General features: G+C 46.1%; 1 protein-coding gene and 1 pseudogene across 3 annotated transcripts in view; one reads left to right on the top strand and one right to left on the bottom strand.

Annotated features, from left to right (window-relative positions):
• The window catches only part of LOC145349198 (interleukin-13 receptor subunit alpha-1-like), a 43,544-nt gene extending 35,383 nt beyond the window's left edge, over positions 1-8,161 (top strand). The window contains exons 9-11 of one of the 2 annotated variants that reach the window (XM_080197647.1): positions 4,305-4,401; positions 5,591-5,681; positions 6,728-8,161. In XM_080197647.1, the coding sequence (XP_080053773.1) occupies positions 4,305-4,401; positions 5,591-5,681; positions 6,728-6,802 (263 nt within the window). In that variant the 3' untranslated portion in view covers positions 6,803-8,161. Of the gene's footprint in view, positions 1-2,841; positions 2,989-4,304; positions 4,402-5,590; positions 5,682-6,727 lie in introns of those variants that run through there. The other variant, XM_080197648.1, reaches the window with a different exon arrangement.
• Positions 8,162-8,773: 612 nt separating this feature from the next.
• LOC145349473 (interleukin-13 receptor subunit alpha-1-like) overlaps positions 8,774-26,131 on the bottom strand; it is a 50,291-nt pseudogene continuing 32,933 nt past the window's right edge. Inside the window, exons 4-9 of the transcript XR_013888079.1 lie at positions 25,352-25,509; positions 24,686-24,819; positions 21,885-22,017; positions 15,061-15,151; positions 12,335-12,425; positions 8,774-11,672 (exon numbers count right to left, since the gene is read on the bottom strand). The product of XR_013888079.1 is annotated as an interleukin-13 receptor subunit alpha-1-like (transcript). The remainder of the gene's footprint in view (positions 11,673-12,334; positions 12,426-15,060; positions 15,152-21,884; positions 22,018-24,685; positions 24,820-25,351; positions 25,510-26,131) is intronic.

Raw genomic sequence — 26,131 nt, 5'->3', positions numbered from 1 at the left:
CAAAGCCACTATTCAGTTCCTCTGTCATTGCTTTGTTTCCCATTATTACATCTCCAGCCTCACTTTCCAGTGGTCCAATAGCTATTTTGTCTCTCTTACCTTTTTATATATTGAAACAAAAACCTCTTCCTATCTTCTTTTATACTCTCAAAAACTCCTGCCACTGCTGTTCCACTGTCTTCCCTGCTAAGCTCCCTTTCTAATCAACTCTGGCCAGCTCTTCCCTCATGTCTTTGTAGTTACCTTTTATTTAATTGTAATATCGTTTTACACCTGATTCTAGCTTCTCCCTCTCAAACTGCTGGGTATATTCTATCATATTGTGGTCACTGCTTCCTGAAGATTCCTTCGCCATAAGTTCCCTTATCAAGTCTGCCTCATTGCACATCACCAAATCCAGAATTGCTTGTTCCCTAGTCAGCTCTGTTATAAGCTGCTCCAAAAAAAAACATCTCTTAGATGTTCCACAAATCCCTTTGTCTTGGGATCCACTACAGACCTGATTTCCCCAGTCCACCTGCATATTGAAGTCCCCCATGATTATTGGAATATTGCCTTTCTAATGTGCCTTTTCTAACCCCTGATTTCATTTTCTGCCCCACATCCTGACTACTGCTGGGGAGCCAGTACATAACTCCCATCAGGGTCTTTTTTACCTATGTATTTCCTCAAATCTCTTAACACAGATTCTATGCTTTCTGATCCAATGTCACTTCTGTATATCAATTTAACTTCACTCCTTACTAATAATGCAACCCCGCACCCTTTGCCCATCTGCCTATCCTTCCTATAGGAAGTCTCACAACACCAGGTTAAAGTCCAACAGATTTATTTGGTAGCAAATAACTTCTTGCTGTGTTTACCTCAGTCCAACGCTGGTATCTCCACATCATGACTTCCTATAGGACACACATCCTTGGATATTTAGATCCCAATCCTGATCCCCTTGCAGCCACATCTCTGTGATGCCCACAACATCGTACCGGCCAATTTCAATGTGCACAACAAGCTCATTTACCTTGTTCCATATGCTGTGCGCATTTAGGTACAACACCCTCAGCCCTGCACTGACCATCTCCCTCCTCATACTTATCACTTCTTTGCTCTGCCTGAGATTAGATTCCTGCCACCTCTCTGCTCTATTATGTGGTTGGGGAACTTTACTCACCTCTCCTGAGCCCTCCACTCCATTAATCTGCACTTCTACCCTCTCCTTTAACTTCGATTTTCTAATTTTCCATACAACTGAGCCCTCCCCCCACTATTTAGTTTAAAGCCCTATCCATGATTCTTCAGGACTCTGGTCCCGGCATGATTCGGATGAAGACCATCCCATTGGAACATATCCCCACTTCCCCAATACTAATGCCAATGCCCCATGAATTCAAATTCATTACCCCAATCTTTGAGTCATGCATTTACCTTCTTAATCTTATTGACCCTGTGCCAATTAGCTTGTGGCTCATGTAGTAGTGCAGAGATTATTACCTTATTTTGGTTCTGCTTTTCTAATTTAGCTCCTAGCTGTTCATACTTCCTTAGCAGAATCTTTGTTCCTGTTCTACGTATGTCATTGGTACCTACATGGACCATGACAACTGGATCTTTACCCAAACCGCCGCCCCCCCGCCCCCCCCCCCCCCCCCCCCCCCCCCCCCCCAACCCCAACTCCAAGTTCCTCTGCAGCCCAGATGAGATATCCCGAACCCAAGCACCAGGGAGGCGAAAGAACCTTCGGAATTCTCGATTCTGGTCACAGAGAACAGTGTCAATGCCCCTAACCATACTATCCCCAATTCCGATTCCATTTCTTTTTTCTCCCTGTGCCACAGTGCCATGGTCAGTTTGTTCATCCTCCTTGCAGTACCTGTTCCCATCCTCACAGGGAGCAAGAATTTCGAACCTGTTGGGCAAGTTTAGGGATTGAGGCTGCTGGAACCCTAACTCCTGGATCCCTCTACCTGCCTCACTCACAGCCAAACCCTCCTGTCCCTGCCCACTGGCCAAATTCAAGGTATTTAAGCTAAAGGGTGTGACTGCTTCCTGGAACACAGTATCCAGGTATCTTTCCCCTTCCCTGATGTGTCACAGCGTCCGAAGCTCAGAATTCAGCTCATCCATTCTGAGCCGGAGTTCCTCAAGCAAGCAACCAACTGCAGACATGCTCACTGGGAACCACAGTGGGGTCCACTAGCTCCCACATCATGCATGAACAACACATCACCTGACCCTCCATCTCTCTTTAATTAATTAGTTTTTAATTTGGATTTTAAATTTTTAATTACATATCTCCTTATTACCTCTGTCTCAACACAATGTCTATCCAGTAATTTAAATGGGTTTTCAAATTTAGGACAGCTCCCTGTTAGTCAATCAAATCACAGCCCTCCTTTGATGTCACTTGTAAGTTTTGTTTAGTCCTAACTCAGTGTCAGTTTCAGAGAATCAAGAATAACACTTACTAACCAGCATTCTCCCCTGTAGCCTCTGCCGCCTGTTTCACTTAACTCCTTGTTTTCACCCAACTCCAAAAGCAGTCCTCACAGTCACGCAGCACTCACCGTGCAGTTTATCTAGTTGGTGGTGGCTGTCCTTAATTACAAATAAAAGCACGCATACCACTGTAACATAATTCCAACATGAACTCAGCATTGATCAGGAGCTTGTATTCAAATCCACAAAGTGAAACTTGCCAACTCAAACAAGAGTGATACCCAGTAAGGCACACCCACTGGCATCTCTCCAAATGTTCGTGTATGTGTGATTTGATTTTTGATTTGATTTATTATTGTCACATATATTAGTAAACAGTGAAAGTATTGTTTCTTGCGCACCATACAGATAAAGCATACCATCCATAGAGAAGGAAAGGAGAGAGTGCAGAATGTAGTATTACAGATATTGCTAGGGTGTAGAAAAAGATCAACTTAATGCAAGGTAGGTCCATTCAAACGTTTGGTGACAGTAGGGAAGAAGGTGCGCTTGTGTCAGTTGGTACGTGACCTCAGACTTCTGTATCTTTTTCCTGACGGAAGAAGGTAGAAGAGAGTATGCCCGGGCTATGTGGGGTCCGTGATTATGCTGGCTGTTTTGCTGAGGCAGTGGGAAGTGTAGACAGAGTCAATGGATGGGAGGCTGGTTTGAGTGATGAGCTGGGCTTTGTTCACACCCTTTTGTAGTTCCTTGCAGTCTTGGTCAGAGCAGGAGCCATACCAAGCTGTGATAGATTCAGAAATAATGCTTTCTATGGTGTATCTGTAACAGTCTGTGAAAAGCCTGGTGACACAGTGGTTAGCACCGCTACCTCGAGCGCCAGGGACCGGGGTTCGATTTCCGGTTTGGGTCACTGTCTGTGCAGAGTCTGCATGTTCTCCCCGTGTCTGCGTGGGTTTCCTCCGGGTGCTCTGGTTTCCTCCCACAGTCCGAAAGGTGTCTGGTTAGGTGGATTGGCCACGGTAAATTGCCCCTTAGTGTCAGGGGGATTAGCAGGGTAAATATGTGGGGTTACAGGAATAGGGCCTAGGTGGGATTGTGGTTGGTGCAGACTCGATGGGCTGAATGGCCTCCTTCTGCATTGTAGCATCTATGATTTAAAGGTAACTGGTTTGCCAGTGAGGCGAGCAAAACCTCAGACATTGGGTGCATTTCTCTCATATTGAGGCACAACTTATAATTTTTGGGTTTGTTTACTGCTTGATAAATTATTGTATTCATTTTGTATTCTTCTCATTGTCCTCTGGGAGAATATTTCCATCCTGCCTGCCATGGAAAATGTAGCAGGGGGCAGGAGGCAGACCATTGCAAAGGTCCGTTGACCTTGAGTGGGATTTTCAGGTTTGGGAATGAGAGTGGCTGGAGAATCCCGCCCCTTGTTTTCCACAGAGTCCAAATGAAAAATAAAGACACAGGCAGAAGGAGATCTGTTCTTGAAGCTTGGGATACATGGGGATGGCATGGTGGTGCAATGATTAGTACTGCTGCCTCACAGCTGCAGGGACCTGGGTTCAATTCCAGTCCTGGGTGACTGTCTGTGCAGAGTCTGCACGTTCTCCCTGTGTCTGCCTGGGTTTCCTCCGGGTGCTCTGGTTTGCTCCCAGACTCTGAAGTTGTGCAGTTTAGGATAATTAGCCATACTAAATTGTCCCTTTTTTATTATCGGGGGATTACCAGGGTAAATATGTGGGGTTATGGGGATAGGGTCTGTTGTTGGTGCAGATTTGATGGGCCAAATGGCCTCCTTCAGCACTGAAAAGAATCTGTGATTCTATGATACATCAGAAGGTAATCACATTGTTTCCTTTTAGAACCTGATGCAAAGGATTTTGCCCTTTCAACAATCATAGCAACCCTTGCGGTTATTTTTGTTGTAACAGTCTTGATGCCGATTTTCATCTGTTCAAGGTAAGTTTTTCATCTAGTTCTATTTACTAACCAAAGATTAGTACAGAATAGAAGGAGGCCATTCAGCCCATTGAGTCATTGCTGACGCCTTAAGGAGCAATCCCATTCATCCCATTCATCCCATTCCCTAGCTTTTCTTCTGTATTCTTGCAAGTCTTTCATTGCTGCACTGCTGCCTCTCCTTGCCAGGGGCTTGGGTTCAATTCCTGGCTTGAGTCACTGTCTGTGCACAGACAATGTGTGGGATTTTAAAGACTCGCACGGGCATTATGGTAAAATCCCGCCCGAGGCCAATGCAGATCTCCATTTTGGGAACCTCACTCGCTCCAGAATCAGGGCGGGCGAGGTGGTAAGCTTTTGGCCCATGTGTTCTCCCCACGTCTGCATGAGTTTCCTCCCACAGACCGAAAGCCATGCTGGTTAGTTGCATTGGCCAACTCCCTTTCCCTCAGTGTATCTGAACAGGTGTCAAAGTGTGGTAACTCAATGGTTTTCACAATAACTTCATTTGCAGTGTTGATGTAAGCCTACTTGTGGCACTAATAAATAAACTTTAAACTATCAAGTATTTATCCAATTCCTGTTTAGAGGCCTCTGTTAAATGTTTGTCCACCACCATTTCAGGCAGTGCCTTCAAAATCCATACTTCTCATATCATTTACCACATTTTAATCTGTGCAATCGAGTTATCAACTCCAAGTTGGTCAACGACCAACTTTATATTCATATAACAGCTGGGATTCTCTGATCTCGTCAGTGAGAATGGAGAATTTGAACACAACCAAATTTCCATTCATTGCAGCGGAGCAAGAGAATCCAGCCACGGGTGTGGTTACAGAATTTCAGACTGCTACTAACCTTGTAGGCAGATTTGTGGTTTTTTAGCAGGCATTTAAAAAAAGTGTCAGTGAATCTGATCCGATAGGTCTGAATTATTTTTTAAAGCTGGTCTTTAGAGTCCGAAGCTCTGGCTGCTGACAGTCTGGGCAGCAATGCGAACTCCATGAGACCTAATGTGAAACCCTAAACGTATATATTTTTGAGGACAAGTGCAGAGGAGCCTTATCTGAGGACATGTCCGACGTTTGATAGATCCAGTGCTCAACATTGACAATAGGCAAAATATTTATTTTAATTGCACTAAAATATTATGAAAATAAGAGAATTTGATGTTTTGTACTCTTACCAGGTTTCAGCTGTGGTCAAAAGTGTGTCAACCAATCCCTGATCCTAAGGAGAAGTTTAAGGGCCTCTTCGAAGATTATGATGGTGATTTTCAGGTAATGAGCCACAATCATAGTTATCAGCAAAATATACCACAGGAGATTCATGATAAGTTTCATAGAAACCTATAAAATTTGAACAGGATTAGACAGGGTAGATTCAGAAAAGATGTCCCTGGTGTTGGGGGAGACCAGAACTAGGGGTCACAGTTTGAGGATAAGGAGTAAACCTTTTAGAACTGAGGTGAGGAGAAATTTCTTCACCTAGAGAGTGGTGAATGTGTGGAATTCACCACCACAGAAAATAGTTGAGGCCAAAACATTGTGTGATTTCAAGAAATTAGAGATAGCATTAAGGGCAAATGGGATCAAGGGATGTGGGGGGGAAGGGGGGAATCAGGATATTTGAATTTGTACAACATACATTTATAGAATCCCAACAGTGCAGGAGGAGGTCATTCAGCCTATTGGGTTTGCACTGACTCTGTGAAAGAGACCCTCGTCCTCTCGGTTCTACACCCTCTGATAAAGACCCATGACCCTATGCATTTACTATGACTAATCCCCCTCATCTACGCGTCTTTGGACATTAAGGAACAATTTACTATGGCCAATCAACCTACTCTGCAAGTCTTCGGCGTGTGGGGGGAAACCAGAGGCACCTGGAGGAAACCCACACAGACACGGGGAGAAAGTGCAGACTCCACATAGACAGTCACCCAAGGCTGGTCTCGAACCTCGGTCCCTGGCGATGTGAGGCAGCAGTGCTAACCACTGGGCCACCATGCCACCTGGACATTGCATTCAAGTCTCTGACCTGGGATTGAACCGGCCATTTTCTGGGTCAAATGTGAGGGCATTTAAGAATACCTCGGCATTGCGGGAGGTTGCCAACAGCGAATGATAATCACTTGTGTTGCTTTGGGACAAATGGGTGTGGGGGGTGGGGTGATTGAAAAGTTCCTTATTTCGGAGAAGGGTTGGGGGGGGGCGCGGAGTTGCTGTGCTGTTCGAAGCACGGGACTGCATTTTCGAGACATGGGAAACACGGAAAAGAAATGTGACTTTCAAAGAAATAATACCAATTTGTTTTCTCTCTTTAGAAATGGATTAATAAGACTCCGATACTGATTACCAAGACAGAAGAATGCATTCCAGTTACTGTGAAAGAAGTCTAGAAGCTTGTGTCTGAATACCAATATCGATTACAGCTTTATTCCATACTACCTCGAGTGACTGAGGAACTTGCTCATCAACTGGACATTTCCTCGCTTTGGGCAGTTGAAACATTTGAATAGAAAATAGAATGCCCACTGTTACTTATAATATTTTTTACACTTTTTTTTAAAATCAGCTCACGGCAGAATTTGTGTTTTTATTTTGTTGTTGAAAGTGCATATATCTTTTGACTGTCTGTGGATATTTGCATTAACAGTGCAAGCAGGCCAGAGTTCAGTAAAACTTCAAGTGATCGGAAGAGGAGAAAAGAGGTATCAGCAAAAACCAATGGGCTGAAAAGAGAAGGGTGGAGATGAGAATGGCAAGGAGGCAGCAGTAAACAAAAGCCTAAAGGGAGACCTTCGTAGAGGTTTACAAACAGGCCTTTCAGCCCAACTTGTCCATGCCGTCCCTTTCTTTTTAACCACTAAGCTAGTCCGTTTGTCCATGTTTGGCCCATATGCGCCATACCCATCTTACCCATGTAAAAGACAAAATTGTACCTGCCTCTACTACTACCTCTGGTAGCTTGCTCCAGACACCCACCACCTTCTGTTTTCAAAAATTGCCCCTCTGGACCCTTTTGTATCTCCCCCCTCTCACCTTAAACCTATGCCCTCAAGTTTTACGCTCCCCTACCTTTGGGAAAAGATGTTGACTATCTAGCTGATCTATGCCCCTCCTTATTTTGTAGACTGTTATAAGATCAACCCTTAGCGTGCTATGCTGCAAGGGGAAAAAAATAGTTAATTTATCAGTCACAAGTAGTTTTAAATGAACACTGCATTGAAGTTACTGTGAAAGTCCCCTAGTCACAACACTATGGCACCTGTTCAGGTACACCTGACGGAGAATTTAGCATAGCCAATGCAGTTAACCTGCACATCTTTGAACTGTGGGCGGAAACTGGTGCAGCCAGAGGAAACCACGCAGATGGGGAAAATGTGTAAATTCCTTACAGGACCAAAGCTGGGAATCAAACCTGGGTCCCTGGCGTTGTGAGGCAGCAGTGCTAACCACTGTACCACCATGCTGCCCCAGTCTAACACACTCTCATGGAATTGTAGAACCCTACAGTGCAGAAAGAGGCCCTTCAGCCCATCAAGTCTGCACTGACCACCCAGGCCCTACCCCCATATCCCTACATATTTTACCCACTAATCCCTCTAACCTACGCATCTCAGGACACTAAGGGGCAATTTAATATGGCCAACCAACCTAACCTGCACATCTTAGGACTGTGGGAGGAAACCGGAGCACCGGAGGAAACCCACACAGACACAAGGAGAACGTGCAACCTCCACACAGACTCCTCTCCTTATAAAACGAGTTGGGAAAGGGAGCAATTGCGAAAGGAAAGTTGGGAGAATGGTCTGAATGAGGGTCACTGGAAATATATCTTCAAACTTATTTAAAGTAAACAAAAGCAATGCTTTGAATTAATTTAGAAGATCTATCTTTGTTCAATGTTTGAATAAAAATATTCACTAATTGTCTGTGTAATCCACGCACAGTCGCAGTGACCATGCTCCTCGTGGGTGAGCTAAGCAGGAGAGCTGTGCAAATGTAAGGTTGTGATTTAATCCTGCACACTGCAAGAAAAGGCAACAGTGGAAAGTACAACTGGCACCATGTGTAGTCCTGGCTGGGGTATTTTGAAAGGACAGGCTTGCAGACCACCTTGATACAAAGAGTTTTATTGGAAAGCTGTTTGCTCTACAGGTTCTTATGATAGGCTGCCCATTTGCCCACACAAGTGGCAGATGGCATCATCAGGATCCCTTAAAGTACCCTTCTTCCACACAAGAACTACGTGAATATGCAACACTGGGGCTGGTGTGAAAATAGCTAAGAAGACTGGGCACTGCAGCAATTCACTAAATATCCTTAGGCAACACTTTCCAAACCCCACCACTTACATCTAGAAGGACAGCAGATACATATGAATCCCACCATCCGCAAGCTCTCCTGCAACTCACTCACCTTCCTGACTTGGAAGTATGTCATGATGTGGAGATGTCGGCGTTGGACTGGGGCAAAGCCCCAAAAGCTAGTGACGTTTGCTACCAAATAAACTTGTTGGACTTTAACCTGGTGTGAGACTTCTTGCTGTATTGGAAATATATCGCCGCTCCTTCGCAGCCGCTGGGTCAAAATCCTGGAATTCCTTCTTTTAATGGTATTGTGGGTCAACCCACAGCACATGGACTGCAGCGATTTCAAGAAGGCAGCTCACCACCACCACCACCTGGAGGGCAACTACGGATGCTGGCCAGCCAGTGATGCCCATGTCTCACAAAATGAATTCTTAAAAAATTGTGCAGGAGAAAAGATCTGGCAATCTGACCAGTCCAGATGAGTGAAACATTCCCAGGAGATAACTGATTTGCTAATTCCCTACACTACCTGTCCTTGGTACCAGGTGTTCTCCTTCGCAGAGAGAATCAGGTCTAGATGAAGAAACTCAATTAGTTGGCACTCACCACAAACAAGGGCAGCCTTTTGCACAGGTCTACTTTCCACTCAGGGGGGGTTACACAAAGTTCCAATACTATGAAAAGACCTTTAACCAGAGTTCAAACAGTGGCTCAGGAAACCTTGTGCTAGCACATTAAGCATTCACTTATTATGCCACATGATTGCCAAGTCATTAATGCCAATAATGATATGTTTTTTATTTGACCTGTTCTTTATTTGCTGGTGTTACTGACGCAAAATCCCACACAAAATATTGACATTCAAAATTTATCAGATTGCAGTTTATTATTTGATACCCTGTTATAAAACAGCACGTTACCATTTGTGCTCAGGAAACGGTTGCAGCAAATTATTGCTTTTTGCATGAGGATACTTTGATGTTCACTTAAATATTTTGTCACTTTTCGCTTTGGTTACAATGAAAATTAATGAATGTCTGTCCCTCAGCAAACATAATCTCTGCCCATCCCCGATCTTAATGACACAAAGAAACAAAGTGCAATCTCAAAGAGTTGCATCTTTTCCTGCTTTATAACTTCAAAAGCCTCCCCACATTCGCATACAATGGCTGGAGTTCCCTGATGTTGTACGCCCTGCCACGGCTGCCCGTGGGAATGAAGAATTTGTGCTGAGCCAAATCTCCATTCACAGCAGTTAGACAGGGTTGTACAGTGGCTCAGTGGTTAACACTGCTGTTTCATAGCGGCAGGGACGCGGGTTCAATTCCTGGGATCGCTGTCTGTGCAAAGTCTGCACATTCTCCCCGTGACTGTGCGGGTTTCCTCTGAGTGCTCCAGTTTTCTCCCACAGTCTTAAAGACATGCTGGTTAGATGCATTGGCCGTGCAAAATTCTCCCTCAGTGTACCCAAACTGGTGCCAGAGAGTGACAACTAGGGGATTTTCACAGTAACTTCATGGTAATGTTAATGAAAGCCTACTTGTGGGCTAAGTTAATGTAAGCCTGCTAATACATAAACTAATAAACTAAGAATTTCAGCCGCAGGCAATGTCGGAAAGCCCCGGTCAATGTCTCTCGAGGCTCCTTGTAATTCAGACAAACATTTTTAAGCTAATTCAGGAAAACACAAATTGAAGCAATCATGAGGGCTTAATTCTGGAGGAAAGATGTGTCACTTTTCTCAACCCTCAGGATTTCTCAAAGATCTTTACAGCCAGTTTTGAAGCATAGTCACTGTAGTAATGCAGGAAACTTGTCAGGGAACTCGAGCACAGCAAAAGTAAAAATAGAGTTTGTATATCAGTCACAAGTAAGGCTTACATTAACACTGCAATGAAGTTATTGTGAAATTCCCCTAGTTGCCACACTCCAGCGCCTGTTTGGGTCAATGCACCTAACCAACACTTCTTTCAGAATGTGGGAGGAAACTGGAGCACCCAGAGGAAACCCACACAGACACAGGAGAACGTACAGACTCCACACGGACAGTGACCCAAGCCAGGAATTGAAGCTGGGTCCCTGGCACTGTGAGACAGCAGTGCTCGCCTCTGTGCTGCAATATCCCACATGCAGGAATGGGTCCATGACCGGATAATCTATTTTGATTAAGGGACAACTCAATTGCTTATCTTCACGTTGGTGCCATGCCATTTTTTTATATCCTCATGAGAGGGCAACAGAGTTTAATATTTCATCAGGGAGGACAGCACCTCTGACAGTGCAGCACTCACTCAGTAATTCACTGGTGCATCATTATGTGCTCCATGCCGGGATTGAGTTACAAGGAGAGGCTGGATAGACTGGGACTTTTTTCTCTGGAGTGTAGGAGGCTGAGGGCTGATCTTATAGAGGTCTATAAAATAATGAGGGGCATAGATCAGCTTGGTAGTTAATATCTTTTCCCAAAGGTAGGGAGAATCTAAAACTAGAGGGCATAGGTTTAAGATGAGACGGGAGAGATACAGAAGTGTCCAGAGGGGCAATATTTCCACACAGAAGGTGCTGAGTGGAACAAGCTGCCAGAGGTAGTTGTAGAGGCGGGTACAATTTTGTCTTTTAAAAAGCATTTAGATAGTTACATGGGTACGATGGGCATAGGTGGATATGGGCCATTTGCGGGCAATTGGGATTAGCTTAGGGATTTAAAAAAAAAGTTTAGGTTAGCCTGTTCAATTCACATTTATAAATACTGTAAATAATTGCATGCTACAGTGACACATCCAAATGGACATTCTGTTGGAGGAAAATCCTTCTGCTGCTGGCACGTGTCCAGGGTTAACTATTCCATGGTCTGAAACTGTCCGCTTTGGGATGTGAAAATCTAGTCTTCAACGTTAACTGCAACGTATTCCTCAGGCAGGCTGGTCACAGGAGGTTTGTCGCGGATCCATTTCTAATCAAAGCAGAAACCACATGGTCACATACATTTGCTGAGACACTGGCTTTATCACGAATGTAGTTATCTGTTACAGCAGGCAAACCCATAAGGACAACGTGGGCCGAGTGGCTTCCTGCTGTGCTGTGAACATTCCCGTGGCTCCGTGCCTGCAACTTGAGAGTTTTGGTGATTTGCAACTGCTAATTTTCCTCTGTCTCACTGGCTAAAGAAATTATGTCGCGGGTGATGGGTGAGGGCAAAGAGGGCAACGTCACCTTGGGTCCCATGTAAACCTGATCCCTGCTTCATCCACGACTCAAATTTCTCTTTGGGTACTGGTGGGGTGAGGAGGGGAGAGGGGAATGAGAGAAGCGAGGGTTGCCAGAGAAATAACATGCCCCAGTGTAAGGGGAAGGATTATAACTGCGTCTGAAGAAATTGGGCTAGTATGTCATTCATCTGCCAATATTCAAACCAAGCCATTTTCCTTTATAAAACCCTAGCATCCTATCTGACATTGAGCTGACCCTTGGTCCACACACAAAAGTCAGCTACTTCCAACTCTGTAACACTGCCCATTTGAGAGAACCTCTTTCTGTATTAAAGGCACTATGAAAATGCATGTTGTTGCGGATTCAATGTTTCCTTTGCCTCCATCCATTAGTGCCAATAGTTACCTCAAAATCTCCGTTGTAATAGTCAAACAGACCCTTAAACCTCTTCTTGGGATCAGGGATTGGTTGACACAGGTTTTCCAATAACTTGAACCTGGGAAGAACGAAGATAGCCAGTGAGAAAGGTTATTTTCATCAATTCACCAATCGTGAGACTCAAATCAGCCTCCCATCCTTTGACTCTGTCTACACTCCCTACTGAGTTGGAAAAGCAGCCAGCCATTAAGTACCTCACGCGCTCTGGACAATCTCTCTTCCACCTTCTTCCGTAGGGCAAAGATACAAAAGTATGAGATCACATCGACTCAGGAGCAGCTTCTTCCCTGCTGCCACTTTTGAATGGACCTACGTCACATTAAGCTGATCTTTCTCTACACCCTAGCTAAGACTGCAACACTACATTCTGCATTTTCTCCTTTCCTTCCCTATGAACGGTACATTTTGTCTGTGTAGCGTGCAAGAAACAATACTTTTCACTCTATACTAATACATGTGACAATAAGAAATCAAATCAAATCAAAAAACACGTCACTCATTAAGGCCAAATTTGTTATTGTAAGAATTTTGGCGATCAGCACAGCTGTGCCATGGGCACATTCATACGAGATTCTTGGGCAATAGTGAATCTTACCATCCAAAAATAAGATATGTGTCCCCGTTCTCTGCTGATGGAAATTGGTAAGAAGTCTCACAAGACCAGGTTAAAGTCCAACAGGTTTATCTGGTAGTAAACACCACGAGCTTTCGGGGTTTGTTTCGTCGTCAGGTGACGAAGGGGCAAACCCCGAAAGCTAGTGGTGTTTACTACCAGATAAACCTGTTGGACTTTAACCTGGTGTTATGAGACTTCTTACTGTGTTTACCCCAGTCCAACGCTGGCATCGCCACATGATGGAAATGTGAGCAGAGTGTCAAGCATACAGTTTGTCCGACTGAGTGTTTAACGTAATCTTAACATACCCGACAGTACGGTGGCACAGTGGCTAGCACTGCTGCCTCACAGTGTGAGGGACCCAGGTTCAATTCTGATCTCGGGTCACCGTCTGTGGAGTTTACACGTTCTCCATGCATCTGGATAGATTTCCTCCGGGTGCTCCGGTTTTCTCCCACACTCCAAAGATGCGGGGGTTTGGTGGTAAACTGCTCCTAATGTTCGGGGGATTAACAACGTAAATACATGGGGTTGAGGAAAATAGGCCTGGATGGGATTGTGGTCTATGATGGGCTGAATGGCCTCCTTCTGCACTGTAGGGTTTCTATGTTTATATCCCTACACTGCAGGAGGAGGTCATTTGGCCCATTGACCCTGCACCAATAACAATCCCAGCCAGCCCTATCCCTGTATCCCCACGTTATTTATCCTGCTGGTTCCCCTGACACTTAAGGGGCAATTTAGCATGACCAATCCACCTAACCAGCACATCTTTGGAGTGTGGGAGGGAACAGGGGCACCCGGAGGAAACCCATACAGATGCGTAGGGAACATGCAAACTCCACACAGAAAGCGACCCGAGGCTGGAATTAAACCCGGGTCCTTGGCGCTGTGAGGCAGCAGTGCTAACCATTAGATCATTGAACCCTACGGTGCAGAAAGAGGCCCTTCGGCCCATCAAGTCTGCACCGAACACAATCCCACCCAGGCCCTACCCCCATATCCCAACATATTATACCCACTAATCCTTCTAACCTCTGCTACCCTGGACACTAAGGGGCAATTTCTTAGCATTGTGCTGCCGTGCAGCCCATATCTGGCTAAGGGGCATGACTTTTGGGGGCATTGCTTTTTCTTCGCTGGAAGCAGCTGATTTCAGTCGCAATGCTCTGAGGGAAAGCAAAGGAGTTTTAGCCTGGGATTTTCCCACGTCATCAGGGGCTGGGATTCTCCAGTCCCGCTGCAGCGAATGGGGATTTGGATGAGTACCAAATTCTCCATTTTTGCTGGCAACCTGAGAGGGTTGGGGGGAGGGGGTGGGGCGAGGGCAGGGGTTGTGATGTGAATGAGATCAGCAAACCCTGGCCATATTTTCCCCATAGAGGACCAGCGTCTGACAAAGGCGCCATATCTAACTGCTCAGAAGAAGCTGGTGGACGCCCTTGGATTTGTTCCGGGTGGGATTCTGGGGAATGGGCCCAGAGATTATGCAACCATGGAATCCTGCAGTGCAGAAGGAGGCCATTCAGTCCATCGAGTCGGCACTGTCAACGATCCCGCCCAGGCCCTGTCCTCATAACCCTACTTATTTACACTATTGAACCTCCTGACACTCAAGGGCAATTTAGCACGGCCAATCAACCTAACCCACAGATCTTGGGACTGTGGGCGGAAACTGGAGCACCCGGAGGAAACCCACGCAGACACGGGGAGAATGTGCAATCTCCACGCAGACGGTGACCCAATCCAGGAACCGAACATTTAATTTATACAAAAATGTCATTATTTTATTATTAAATTATTAATTTTACGTAAAAGAAAAATCAAATTTCAGATAGCCAAACGTAACATCACAGAAAAAGGTAAACAAAAACAGACAATGCTGGAAATACTCAGCAGGTCTGGCAGCACCCATGGAGAGAGAGAAATGGAGTTAACGTTTCAGGGTGATGATCTCTCACCAGGAGGTTCAGAAAGTCCGCCCATTTAGCTCTCAACCCCTGGTTGTTGATCTTGTGCCATAACGATTACAATATAACCCCCCCCATGATCGTAATAAACCAGACGAGAAACTTACCTTCTGCAAATGAACATCATCAGCAGCAGCAGTGCGCCAAATGTAACTATCGGCGCAATCACCATCAGTAAAGTGAAATCCCTTTTAGGCTCTGAGGGCAGCAACACAAAATCAGATTACAGATGGGCACAATCTCCTGACATGTTTCCTTCCAAAGCAGAGACAACTACAGGCAATCATAGAGACCCTCAAGTGCAGAAAGAGGCCCTTCAGCCCATCAAGTCTGCACCAACCACAATCCCACCCAGGCCCTACCTCCATATCCCGACATATTTTACCCACTAACCCCGCTAACCTACGCACCTCAGGACACTAAGGGCCAATTTTAGCATGGCCAATCAACCTAGCCCGTGCATCTTTGGACTGTGGGAGGAAACCCACGCAGACACGAGGGGGATGTGCAAACTCCACACAGACAGTGACCCGAGCCAGGAATCGAACCCAGGTCCCCGGAGCTGTGAAACAGCAGCGCTAACCACTGTGCCACCGTGCTGCCCCAAAGGCAAGGTGGACTCCAATACAATGAATGGGCATAGGGCAGGATACGGAATCAGTAAGGTTAAACCCCAGCAGGTATATCTTAGTGTTCCTTACAGTTGCAGCAGAGCCGGCAATACTATCGGTTTAAGGTGAGAGGGGGAAAGATTTAAAAGGGACCCGAGAGGCAGCTTCTTCATGCAGAGAGTGACGTGTATAAAAACGAGGTACCAGAGAAAGTGGTTGAGCAATTTCAATAGCAACATTTAAAAAGCACTTGGATAAGTACATGGATGGGAAGGGATTAGAGGGATATGGGCCAAAGACGGACAATTGGGAATAGCTGGAAGGGCACCATGGTTAGCATGGACCTATTGGGCTGAAGAGCCTGTTTCTGTACTGTATTGGTCTATGACTCTATGGCCAGAGTTCTCCCAAAAACTTCTAAGTGTTGAATGTGCATGAAAATTGGAGTCATTCACGCTGGTTTTTCTTTTCAGGGGGAGTTTAGAGAAGGATCTCCCACACTCTGTGCACAGCAGAGGCTGCCAGTGTGAATATCATCCAAAATCAGTGGGCAGGGCCTACTCCCGCCTGGGGGGTCAGCAGCATGGTGTGGAGTGGGCTACTGCACATGTGCTGATCGTGGAGTTGGCCAGCAATCGGGAGCCCAGCAGTGCGGGGCTACTGTGCATGTGCCGATCCTCGGCGCTGAGTTAACAGGTGGGATTTTCCCTGCAGCCCGCCTTGTGTTTCACAAGGAAGGGGATGCCGGAGCTATACATGGGGCTGGTAGATACGGCGTGAAGCTGTTTAGTGATATTTAAATAGACTTCAGGTGAAATCTTAACACAAAATGGCCAGAGGATTGCTTCTGCTGAAAAAACTGACCTGCTTCTCTCTCCAGAGAAATCAATTGGTTTTCTCTCCAGATCTTACAACATCACTGAAAAAAAGATCAAGGAGGTACTTTTCACACCGTCATACCGGGTGGGCTAAAGGTGTCATAAGAACATAAGAAATAGGAGGAGGAGTAGGCCATCTAGCCCTTTGAGCCTGCCCCGCCATTCAATAAGATCATGGCTGATCTGAAGTGGCTCAGTTCCACTTTCCTGCTTTTTCCCCATAACCCTTAATTCCCTTATCCATCAAAAACCTATCTACCCGTGACTTAAATATATTTAGCGAGGTAGCCTCCACCACTTCAACGGGCAGAGAATTCTAGAGATTCACCACCTTTTGAGTGAAGAAGTTCCTTCTCAACTCTGATCTAAACTGCACCCCCCCCCTTATCTTGAGACTGTGTCCTCTAATCCTGCTATCCTTTCTAAGCGGGAAGAATCTCTCTACCTCTGCACTATCCATCCCTTTCATTATCTTATACGTCTCTATAAGATCCCTCCTCATCTTTCTAAATTCCAACGAGTACAGACCTAGTCTATTTAGTCTCTCTTCGTATTCCAACCCCCTCATCTCCGGTATCAGCCTCGTGAACCTCCTCTGCACTCCCTCCAAGGCCAATATATCCTTGCGCAAGTGCAGCGACCAAAACTGCACACAGTACTCCAGCTGCGGCCTCACCAGTACCCTGTACAGTTGCAGCAAGACCTCCCTGCTTTTATATTCTACCCCCCTCGCTATAAAGGCCAGCATTCCATTCGCCTTCTTGACCACCTGCTGCACCTGCAGACTGGGTTTTTGCGACTCATGCACAAGGACTCCCAGGTCCCTCTGCACCGTAGCATGCTGCAGCTTTTCGCCCTTTAAATAGTAATCCCTCCTACTATTATTTCTACCAAAGTGGATAACCTCACACTTGCAAAACCCGGCTGCTTAGAGATCAGGGCATCATCCTTAAAGGGCAGCGCAACAACAAATCCCTCCCCCCCTTACCCCACTCTACCATGGAGGCCTCCGAGGCTCTTCTCCCCACCTCCACTTGTAGTCACTCTGACCCCCCCACTCCACCGCATCCTCAATCATTGGCTTCTTCACTCCCCATCCATCCCCCAACTGATCATCACCAGAACCCCCTACTCATCAGACCAATCTCAGCACACAACCATGCCTGCATTAATCCCCACCACGAAACTCCCCCCCACCCCCACCCCAACTGGGGCTCGTCCCCTGGCACATGTTGGCACTGCCAGAGTGACATGGTGCCAACCTGGCAGTGCTCACCTGTACCAAGGGGCAGTACCAGAGGGCTATTTCCAGGGCACTGCTTGGCCTTGTCCCTCATTCCCCCAGGGGCTAAACTTACCTTGACCCCCACCCACCCCCCCGCTACACCCCCGGAGACCCCCACCACAGGTCTATGAAGCTGTTGTGAACTGTGCCGGTATGACAGCAAGTCGGTGTGGTTTGACGATTTGGCAAAGGGTCAAGATATGGTTGGGGGGGGGGTTGGTGGGATGCGGGGGGGGGGGGGGCTGTTTAATTATTTTATAAAACATGCAGATGTATGTAAATTAGGTCTACATTAAATTAGGTATGGATGCGAACTTGATGACGTCGCTGGCAAGAAGGGGGGAAGATCCGAAGTCACATTCTCACCAGCGAGATCTCCGACTTCCAGATCTTGATCTCTCGCCAGCATTCACACGGACACTGATCACGGACCCAAGCTCACCTGATTAAACTAACAGAAATCATGTTCGCACCTCCTGGTCACATCACTTGCTGTGGGCAGGTAATACCTCATTCCGCAATTTCGCTGGCACAGTGCCACAGTGGTTAGCACTGCTGCCTCACAGCGCCAGGGACCTGGGTCCAATTTCGGCCTCGGGTTACTGTCCGTATGGAGTTTGCACGCTCTTCCCCCGTGTCTGAGTGGGTTTCCCCCGGTTGCTCCGGTTTCCTCCCACTCTCCAAAGATGTGCTGGTTGGGCGGATTGGCCATGCAAAATAGCGTCAGGGAGGGTTAGCAGGGTAAATACGTGAGGTTACAGGGATAGGGCTTGGGTGGGATTGTGGCTGGTGCAGACTCAATGGGCTGAATGGCCTCCTTAGGATTCTATAACTCTATGGCCCTTGTATAAGGATTAGCAGCCATAACAGGATTTGTGCGCTGAGTGAATAGACCCGAAGAATTGCATCTGATACCTAATGCAGTCAACCACGCCATAAACAGACTGTCCTCTAGAGAAAAATAAAACTACTGTCTCCATTCCAATTCTATTTCTGGTACACTTGAACATACTCTTAGGGATCATTTTGGCCTTTTGGCTAAGATCACGTGTAGTCTCAACATGCTGCACTTGGATGAAGTCATTAGGTTACATTTCAGCTTCGTTTGTAGCAATTTTTTTAAAGCAGCATCTCGGCCTTTTGGCTAAGATGCAAATTAGATTGATCTTGGAGGAGGAGCTACACTTACTCCAATCAGCTTGGATCATGTCGATCAAGCCCAAGACAGGAAGTGAGAGCCCTGTCTTGTCAGCTTGGATTGGGAATGTCCCAACTTGTTGGGACTCTGAATTGGCTTTAATTTGACTTGATTGGATTGGAATAAAGTAAACAAAAAAAAAAAATTTCTACAGTACAATACAGGGCCAGATGGGTTTGTGTAGAACTTAGTTCTCAAACTAGCTCATTTTTAACGTTTGGATGGTTTTTTTTAATTCATTTGTTCTTATAGGATGTGGGCATCGCTGGCTGGGCTGGCATTTATTGCCCATCCCTAACTACTCTCCATTTCAGAGGTTCTTTGAGAGCCAACCACATTGCTGTGGCTCTGGGGTCACACGTAGGCCAGACCAAGCAAGGACGGCAGATTTCCTTCCCGAAAGGACATTAGTGAACCAGATGAGTTTTTTTTTTAACGACACTCGACAATGGTTTCATAGTCATCATTAGACTTTGAATTCAAATTTTACCATCTGCCATGGTGGGATTTGAACCCGGGTCCCCAGAGCATTAGCCTGGGTCTCTGGATTGCTAGTCCAGTGATAATTGCTTGGATAGTGTGCAAGATCTATTTATTTTCTGCTCTTGTTAAAATATTGAGAAGTAAAAAAATGAAAATGCTCAGTGTCCAACAAACTACTGGAATGACATTGAAATAAAGAACAAGGACAAAGAAAATTACAGCACAGGAACAGACCCTTCAGCCCTACAAGCCTGTGCTGACCATGCTGCTCGCCTGAACTAAAACCCCCTACCCTTCCGGGGACCGTATCCCTCTATTCCCATCCTATTTGTGTATTTGTCCAGACGCCCCCTAAAACTCACTATCGTATCTGCTTCCGTTACCTCCCCAGCAGTGAGTTCCAGACACCCACCACGCTCTGTGTAAAAAAACTTCCCTTGCACATCTCCTTTAAACCTTGCCCCTCGCACCTTAAACCTATGCCCCCTGGTAATTGACTCTTCCACCCTGGAAAAAAGCTTCTGACTATCCATTCTGCCAAATCTGGCAGCGCGATGTGAACAGAGGCTGATGCCAGGTTACCCTCTGGCAGTGGGGAGGGGGATGTTGACCCTCAGCCTCATGGATTTGGGAGTCAGCTATCCCAACGTTCTGTCGCACTGAAGTTACTTTGCTCTGTTGCAAAAGTGGTTCATTCCCATGTGACATCTTTTCAGGTTTAACTCTCCCCAGACAAGCTCTTCTCATGATGCACAGCAGTTAGGTCTGGCAATCACAGAGAGCCCATCTAAATATTCATCATATTTCATGCACTGCCTTGGGAATTCTGCTTAGGATTGATGTTGGATACAGCAGTTTCTGGGAAACAGAGGAATGATGGCAGTAGAATGTTGTTTTTGAACAAATTCAGGTGTCAGTAGTGTTATATTGAGGCAAGAGCAAAGAAAAATACAGAGAGAATCTTAACTCAGTTATCCTCCAGGATTGAGGAGAAAAGTACGTGGGAAAACCCAGAAATCAGGATTTTCTTGCATGGAAATAGGAGGAAGGGAATCTCGGAGAAAAAGGAAGTTCCTGGTGTTAGGATCCCAGCAGGCACTGGGGAGATGGATGGGTGGTAGAGGTTTTGGGAGCGGATGCGGAGATTAAAGATCAGAGAGGACTGAAGAAGCAAAGGTTCTTGGGGTGGGGGTGGGGTAAGGATGGTGTGGGATTGCGGTCAAGGATTCAGCAGGGGGAAGCCAGGAGTGTTGGTGGGGTCAGAGAACTAGCAGGAGACAGTGGTCGGATTGAGTGATTGGAGGTCAGAGACATGGTTGGGGGGGTCACAGGGCTCTGATGAGACTGGAGGCCAGCCAGGGCTGGTGAATGGAGGTAGGGTAGTGGGTGGAGGTGATTTGGGTTAATGGCATCTTGTGACGATGGGAAGTGAAGGCACCAGTGTGAGAGGCTAGAGCCCTTGCTTGGGTGGGGTGACAAGGGTGTTGGGAAATTTCTGGGGAGATTGGGGGTGTCAAATGCTGAGAATTCACTGGGCACATGTTGAATCCAGAAGACAAATGGAAAGGCACTGCCTTCCTAATTCGACAGAACCTCCCCTCAATTTAGGTCACAGATATAGGCCTGAGAAATCCAGCTGGATCATGGAGGGACAACCTCTCCTGGAACAGCCATTATGGGTCATGGGGAAGGGGGCACTGCATAATCCATTCTCCTCCATCCACTCAGTTCCCACTCTGAGCCCACCATGTAGGTCTGGACATGAGCTCACCTGACATAGACCAGTCTCATTGCGGACTAAAAACCCATGCGGTGCAAGAACAGAACCAGAACCAGTCCCACAATTAACGTCAACTGCATTAGAATGGCTGACAGTATCTTTAAATTAATTTGTAAGTGTCACACGTAGGCTTGCATTAACACTGCAATGAAGTTATTGTGAAAATCCCCCAGTTGCCAGACTCCGGCACCTGTTTGGGTACACTGATGGAGAATTTAACGTGGCCAAATCACCTAACCAGCATGTCTTTCCGACTGTGGGAGGAAACTGGAGCACCCAGAGGAAACCCACGCAAAATCCAGTCGCCACACGCCACTGCCTGTTCGGGGACACTAAGGGAGAATTTAGCATGGCCAATGCACTTAACCAGCATGGCTTTCCGACTGTGGGAGGAAACTGTGGCACCCGGAGGAAACCCACGCGGACACGGGGAGAATGAGCAAACTCCGCACAGGCAGTGACCCAAACCAGGGATTGAACCCGGGTCCCTGGTTGCTGTGAGGCAGCAGTGTTAACCACCGTGCCACCCCTGAGTCCTAACGCCCTTATTGAGAGTGTTGGATTGTTGGTGGTGGGGAACCTACACAAAGACTGAAGCTGCAAATTGTGCACCCGCTCGTTGTAAATCTTGGCACCCACTCCTTTCAAAATCTAGCCCCAGATACAAAGCCTTATTTTGACACGTTGTATTCTTACCAATATTGACAGGTTGGCTCCATTCACTCCATAAAAAACTTGCAATGTGATTTTTTATTTTTGCCCTCACTTTTACAGAGTATGTCTTCTTGCAATTTTCAATGCTCCACTTTGTCAATTCCATGGTTTCAATCTAAACCAAGATAACAATCATTAGAACTTCAAGAGTACGACAAGTGTAAGTACAATTCTTATTATTTCAAGGTGATAATTTAGGCTGTAAAACAGAGGGTAATGAAAAGAATAACAAAAGTGAAGCTACTCGAAAAGCAGAACACAGAGGTCTGGGCAGGTGAAACATAAAGTCCTGGAACTATTCAGCAAGTCAGGCAGCATCTGTGGAGAGAGAAGAACAGGGTTCAGTTTTCAAGTTGATGCTTGTTCATCAGAACCAGTGTTGAAGATTCACCAACCTGAAAATTTGACTCTGTTCCCCTCTCCATCTGTGCTGCCTACCTGTTGAAAATGAAGCTACTTTTGCTCACCTACTGAAGGATTGTGGTAACACCCAGAGTGGAGCTCACAAACTGCCAGCAGCATGCCCGTATATCGGACAAGAAAAATCTCAGTGAGAACACTTGGCCTTTAACAGGGCCATTACGATGGGATACGGTGGCACCGTGGCACAGTGGTTATCATTGCTGCCTCACAGCGCCAGGGAGCCGGGTTCAATTTTAGTGGGTCACTGTCTGTGCAGAGTTGCACATTCTCCCCGTGTCTGTGTGGGTTTCCTCCAGGTGCTCCGCTTTCCTCCCACTCTCCAAAGATGTGTAGGTTAGGTGGATTGGCCTTGCTAAATTTCCCCTCAGTGTCCCAGGATGTGTATGCCAGGGGGATTAGCTGTGATAAACGCGTGGGGTTATGGGATAGGGCAAAGGTTGGGCCTGGGTGAGATGTTCTGTCTGAGAGTCGGTGCAGACTCGATGGGCTGAATGGCTTCTTTCTGCACTGCAGGGATTCTATGGTTATATGACTGGTTCCAACTTATTAAGTTTTTTAACAGTATCTAAAGACAGTATGCACAAGGACAAAGTGGTTAGAACTGCTATCTCACAGCGCTAGGGACCCGGGCTGAATTCCCAATTTGGGTCACTGTCTGTGCGGAGTCTGCACATTCTCCCCGTGTCTGCGTGGGTTTCCTCCGGTGCTCCGGTTTCCTGCCACAGTCTGAAAGACACGTTGGTTACATGCATTGGCCACGTTAAATTCTCCCTCAGTGTACCTAAACAGGAGCCGGAGTGTGGTGACTAGGGGATTTTCACACTAACATCATTGCGGTATTAATGTAAGTTTACTTGTGACTCCAATAAACTTTCTTTTTACTTGATTCACTGCCCCGTTTTGCACGTTTATTTCCAGGAAATGCCACAAAGTGGCAACAATTTATGTTTAAATACCACCACCAACAGTGGAAAATGTGCTTCCCTGAATGAAGAACTTTTGTTATTGAGCATGTAAAGAGATAATGGGGACAAGTGCCCAAAAACCTAGTCAAAGCATTGGGCCTTAAGGAGCACCTTGAAAGAGGAGAGGTTTTCTTTTATTCATTTGTGGGACATGTGTGTCGCTGGCTGGCCAGCATTTGTTGCCCATCCCTAGTTGCCCCAGGGAGAGCAGTTCAGAGTCAACCACATCTCTGTGGCTCTGGAGCCACAAGTAGACCAGACCAGGTAAGGACAGCAGATTCCTTCCCTTAAGGGCATTAGTGAACCAGATGGGATTTTACGACAGTCGTTCCACAGCTACTAGCAGATTTTTATTTATTAAATTTATATTCCACCATCTGCCGTGGTGGGATTTGAACCCAGGTCCTCAGAACATTAGCTGAGTTTCTGAGTTAATAGTCTAGTAATAATACCACTGGCCCAGTGTATAGTGATTTAGGAATTCCAGAGGTTTAAGGTCTAGGTCGCTAAAGGCATGGTTGTCAGTGGTGGAGGGATAAAAATCGGGGTGGGAATTTGATCAGATATCTTGGAGGTTAGTCCGACTAGAGGTGGTCACAGAGAGAGGGAGCGGTGGTGAGGTCATGGTGAAATCTGGAAACCAAGGCAACAAAAAAGTTTATTTATTAATCACAAATAAGGCTCACATTAACGCTGTAATGAAGTTTTCCCTAGTCGCCACACTCCAGCGCCTGTTCGGGTCAATGCACCTCACCAGCATGTCATTCAGTCTGTGGGAGGAAATCGGAGCACCCGGAGAAAACCCACACAAACGCAAGGGAGAACGTGCAAACGCCACACAGACAGTGATCCAAGCTGGGAATCGAACCTGCGACCCTGTGAGGTAGCAGTACCAACTGCTGAGCCACTGTGCCACCCACAAGACATTGCCCGAGCGGAAATCAGTGTAGGGCAGCAAGCACTGAGATGACGAGTGAATGGGTTTGGCACTGCTTTCTGGGCCTGGCTAAACTTGCCATAAACAGATCCAGGCAGCGGGCAACCAAGGGGGATCGTCTGAGCCAACTGTCTGCCCCTCTCCCACAGTTACAATTGCAGCCAAGTGTCCCTGGGGAAGGAGCATGCAGTGTCCGAGGGCACTATTGAAATCTTCCATGCCCACAGTGGCTGGGGTGTATCATCGACCCCTGTAATCACATTTTGGTTTGATATTTTAAGTTTTCGCTCTACTTTGTCTTTTGTTTCGGGCAGTTCCCTTCTTTTGATTTATCCCTCAATTAATTTGATTTAGTTTAATTATTTAGACTTGCCAAAGAGACTGGCAGTGAGCAGCCGGTACGACACTGTGTGAAATATTCTATAGTACAAACATTAGCAAGATTCATGTTGATTTACCTTTTTGACATTGTTACTCTGATCTGTGATTTCTATTTGATAAGAAAAACCTTCAGATGGGTGCCGACCTTCTGGTGGCTCCCATTCAACTTCAGTGTCATTTACTTTAACATTAACTGGAGGGCTGACTTTATCTAAACCAGAAAAGATAACTTATTAAGACAAACATACCACAGATTTGTTCATATTTATTATGCATCACCAATATTTATATTGATTGCTTGCAACATTATAGTTAGTGTCAGCTTGAGAATAAATAGGATATATTCATTCTTACTTGAAGTTTATTTCTTAGTGTCACAAATAAGGCTTACATTAACACTGCAATGAAGTTACTGTGAAAATCCCCTAGTCGCCACCTGTTCAGGTACACCGAGGGAGAATTTAGCATGGCCAATGCACCTAACCAGCAGGTCTTTGGACTGTGGGAGGAAACCAGAGCACCCAGAGGAAACCCACACAGACACAAAGAGAACATGCAGACTCCACACAAACAGTGACCCAAGCTGGGCTTCCAACCCAGGTTCCTGTGGCTGTGAGGCAGCACTGCTAACCACTGTGCTACCATGCTGCCCGCTTGATGCACGTCCATTAACGGCATGGTCACAATTCAACAGTACAATAGAGAACTAGAGATGATACAAGATTGAAGTAAGTTGGTCTTACAATAAGTGACTGGTAAGATGTCTATGCATTGATGTTTCGCTGGGTTTTGGCTTGATTGAGTAAGACAAATTTTAACCCTTCTGAAGAAGAAGAATTCAAAGTTCTGAACATGGCAGGAATTGGAACTGCATCCAATCTCATGATGGTCCCTTTTATCACTTGGAAAGATAATATTGAAGAAAGTAAACATGTGTGTGTGACTGAGCTTTCCATAGAATCATAGAAACTCTTTAGTATAGAAGGAGGCCATTTAGCCCATCGAGTCTGCACCAACAACAAGTACACCCAGGCCCTGTCCCCCTACTGCACATATTTACCTCACTGATCCCTCTAACCTAATGCATGCCAATCACTAAGGAGCAATTTAGATAATCATAGAATTCTACAGTGCAGAAGGAGGCCATTCAGCCCATCAAATCTGCAACGACCACAATTCCACCCAGGCCCTATCCCCATACATTTACCTTAGCTAGTTCACCTGACACTAAGGGGCAATTTATCATGGCCAATCCACCAAACTCACACATCTTTGGAGTGTGGGAGGTAGCCAGAGCACTCAGAGGGAACCCACGCAGACATGGGGAGAATGTGTAAACTCCGCACAGATAGTGACCCGAGCCAGAAATCAAACCCAAGTCCCTGGAGCTGTAAGGCAGTAGTGCTAACCACTAAGCCACCGTGCCACCTCTGAGAGAATAATAACTATTAGGTCAAATAAGGTTTTTTAAATCTTATTTGTCAATGGGATATGGGCATCACTAGGCCTCACTTATTGCCCAC

This window comes from Carcharhinus amblyrhynchos, chromosome 10 (assembly GCF_965287045.1).
Source record: "Carcharhinus amblyrhynchos chromosome 10, sCarAmb.v2.hapA, whole genome shotgun sequence".
NCBI lineage: Eukaryota > Metazoa > Chordata > Chondrichthyes > Carcharhiniformes > Carcharhinidae > Carcharhinus > Carcharhinus amblyrhynchos.
Note: the sequence above shows the minus strand (reverse complement) of the source record. Positions and strands in the feature narration are given on the sequence as shown.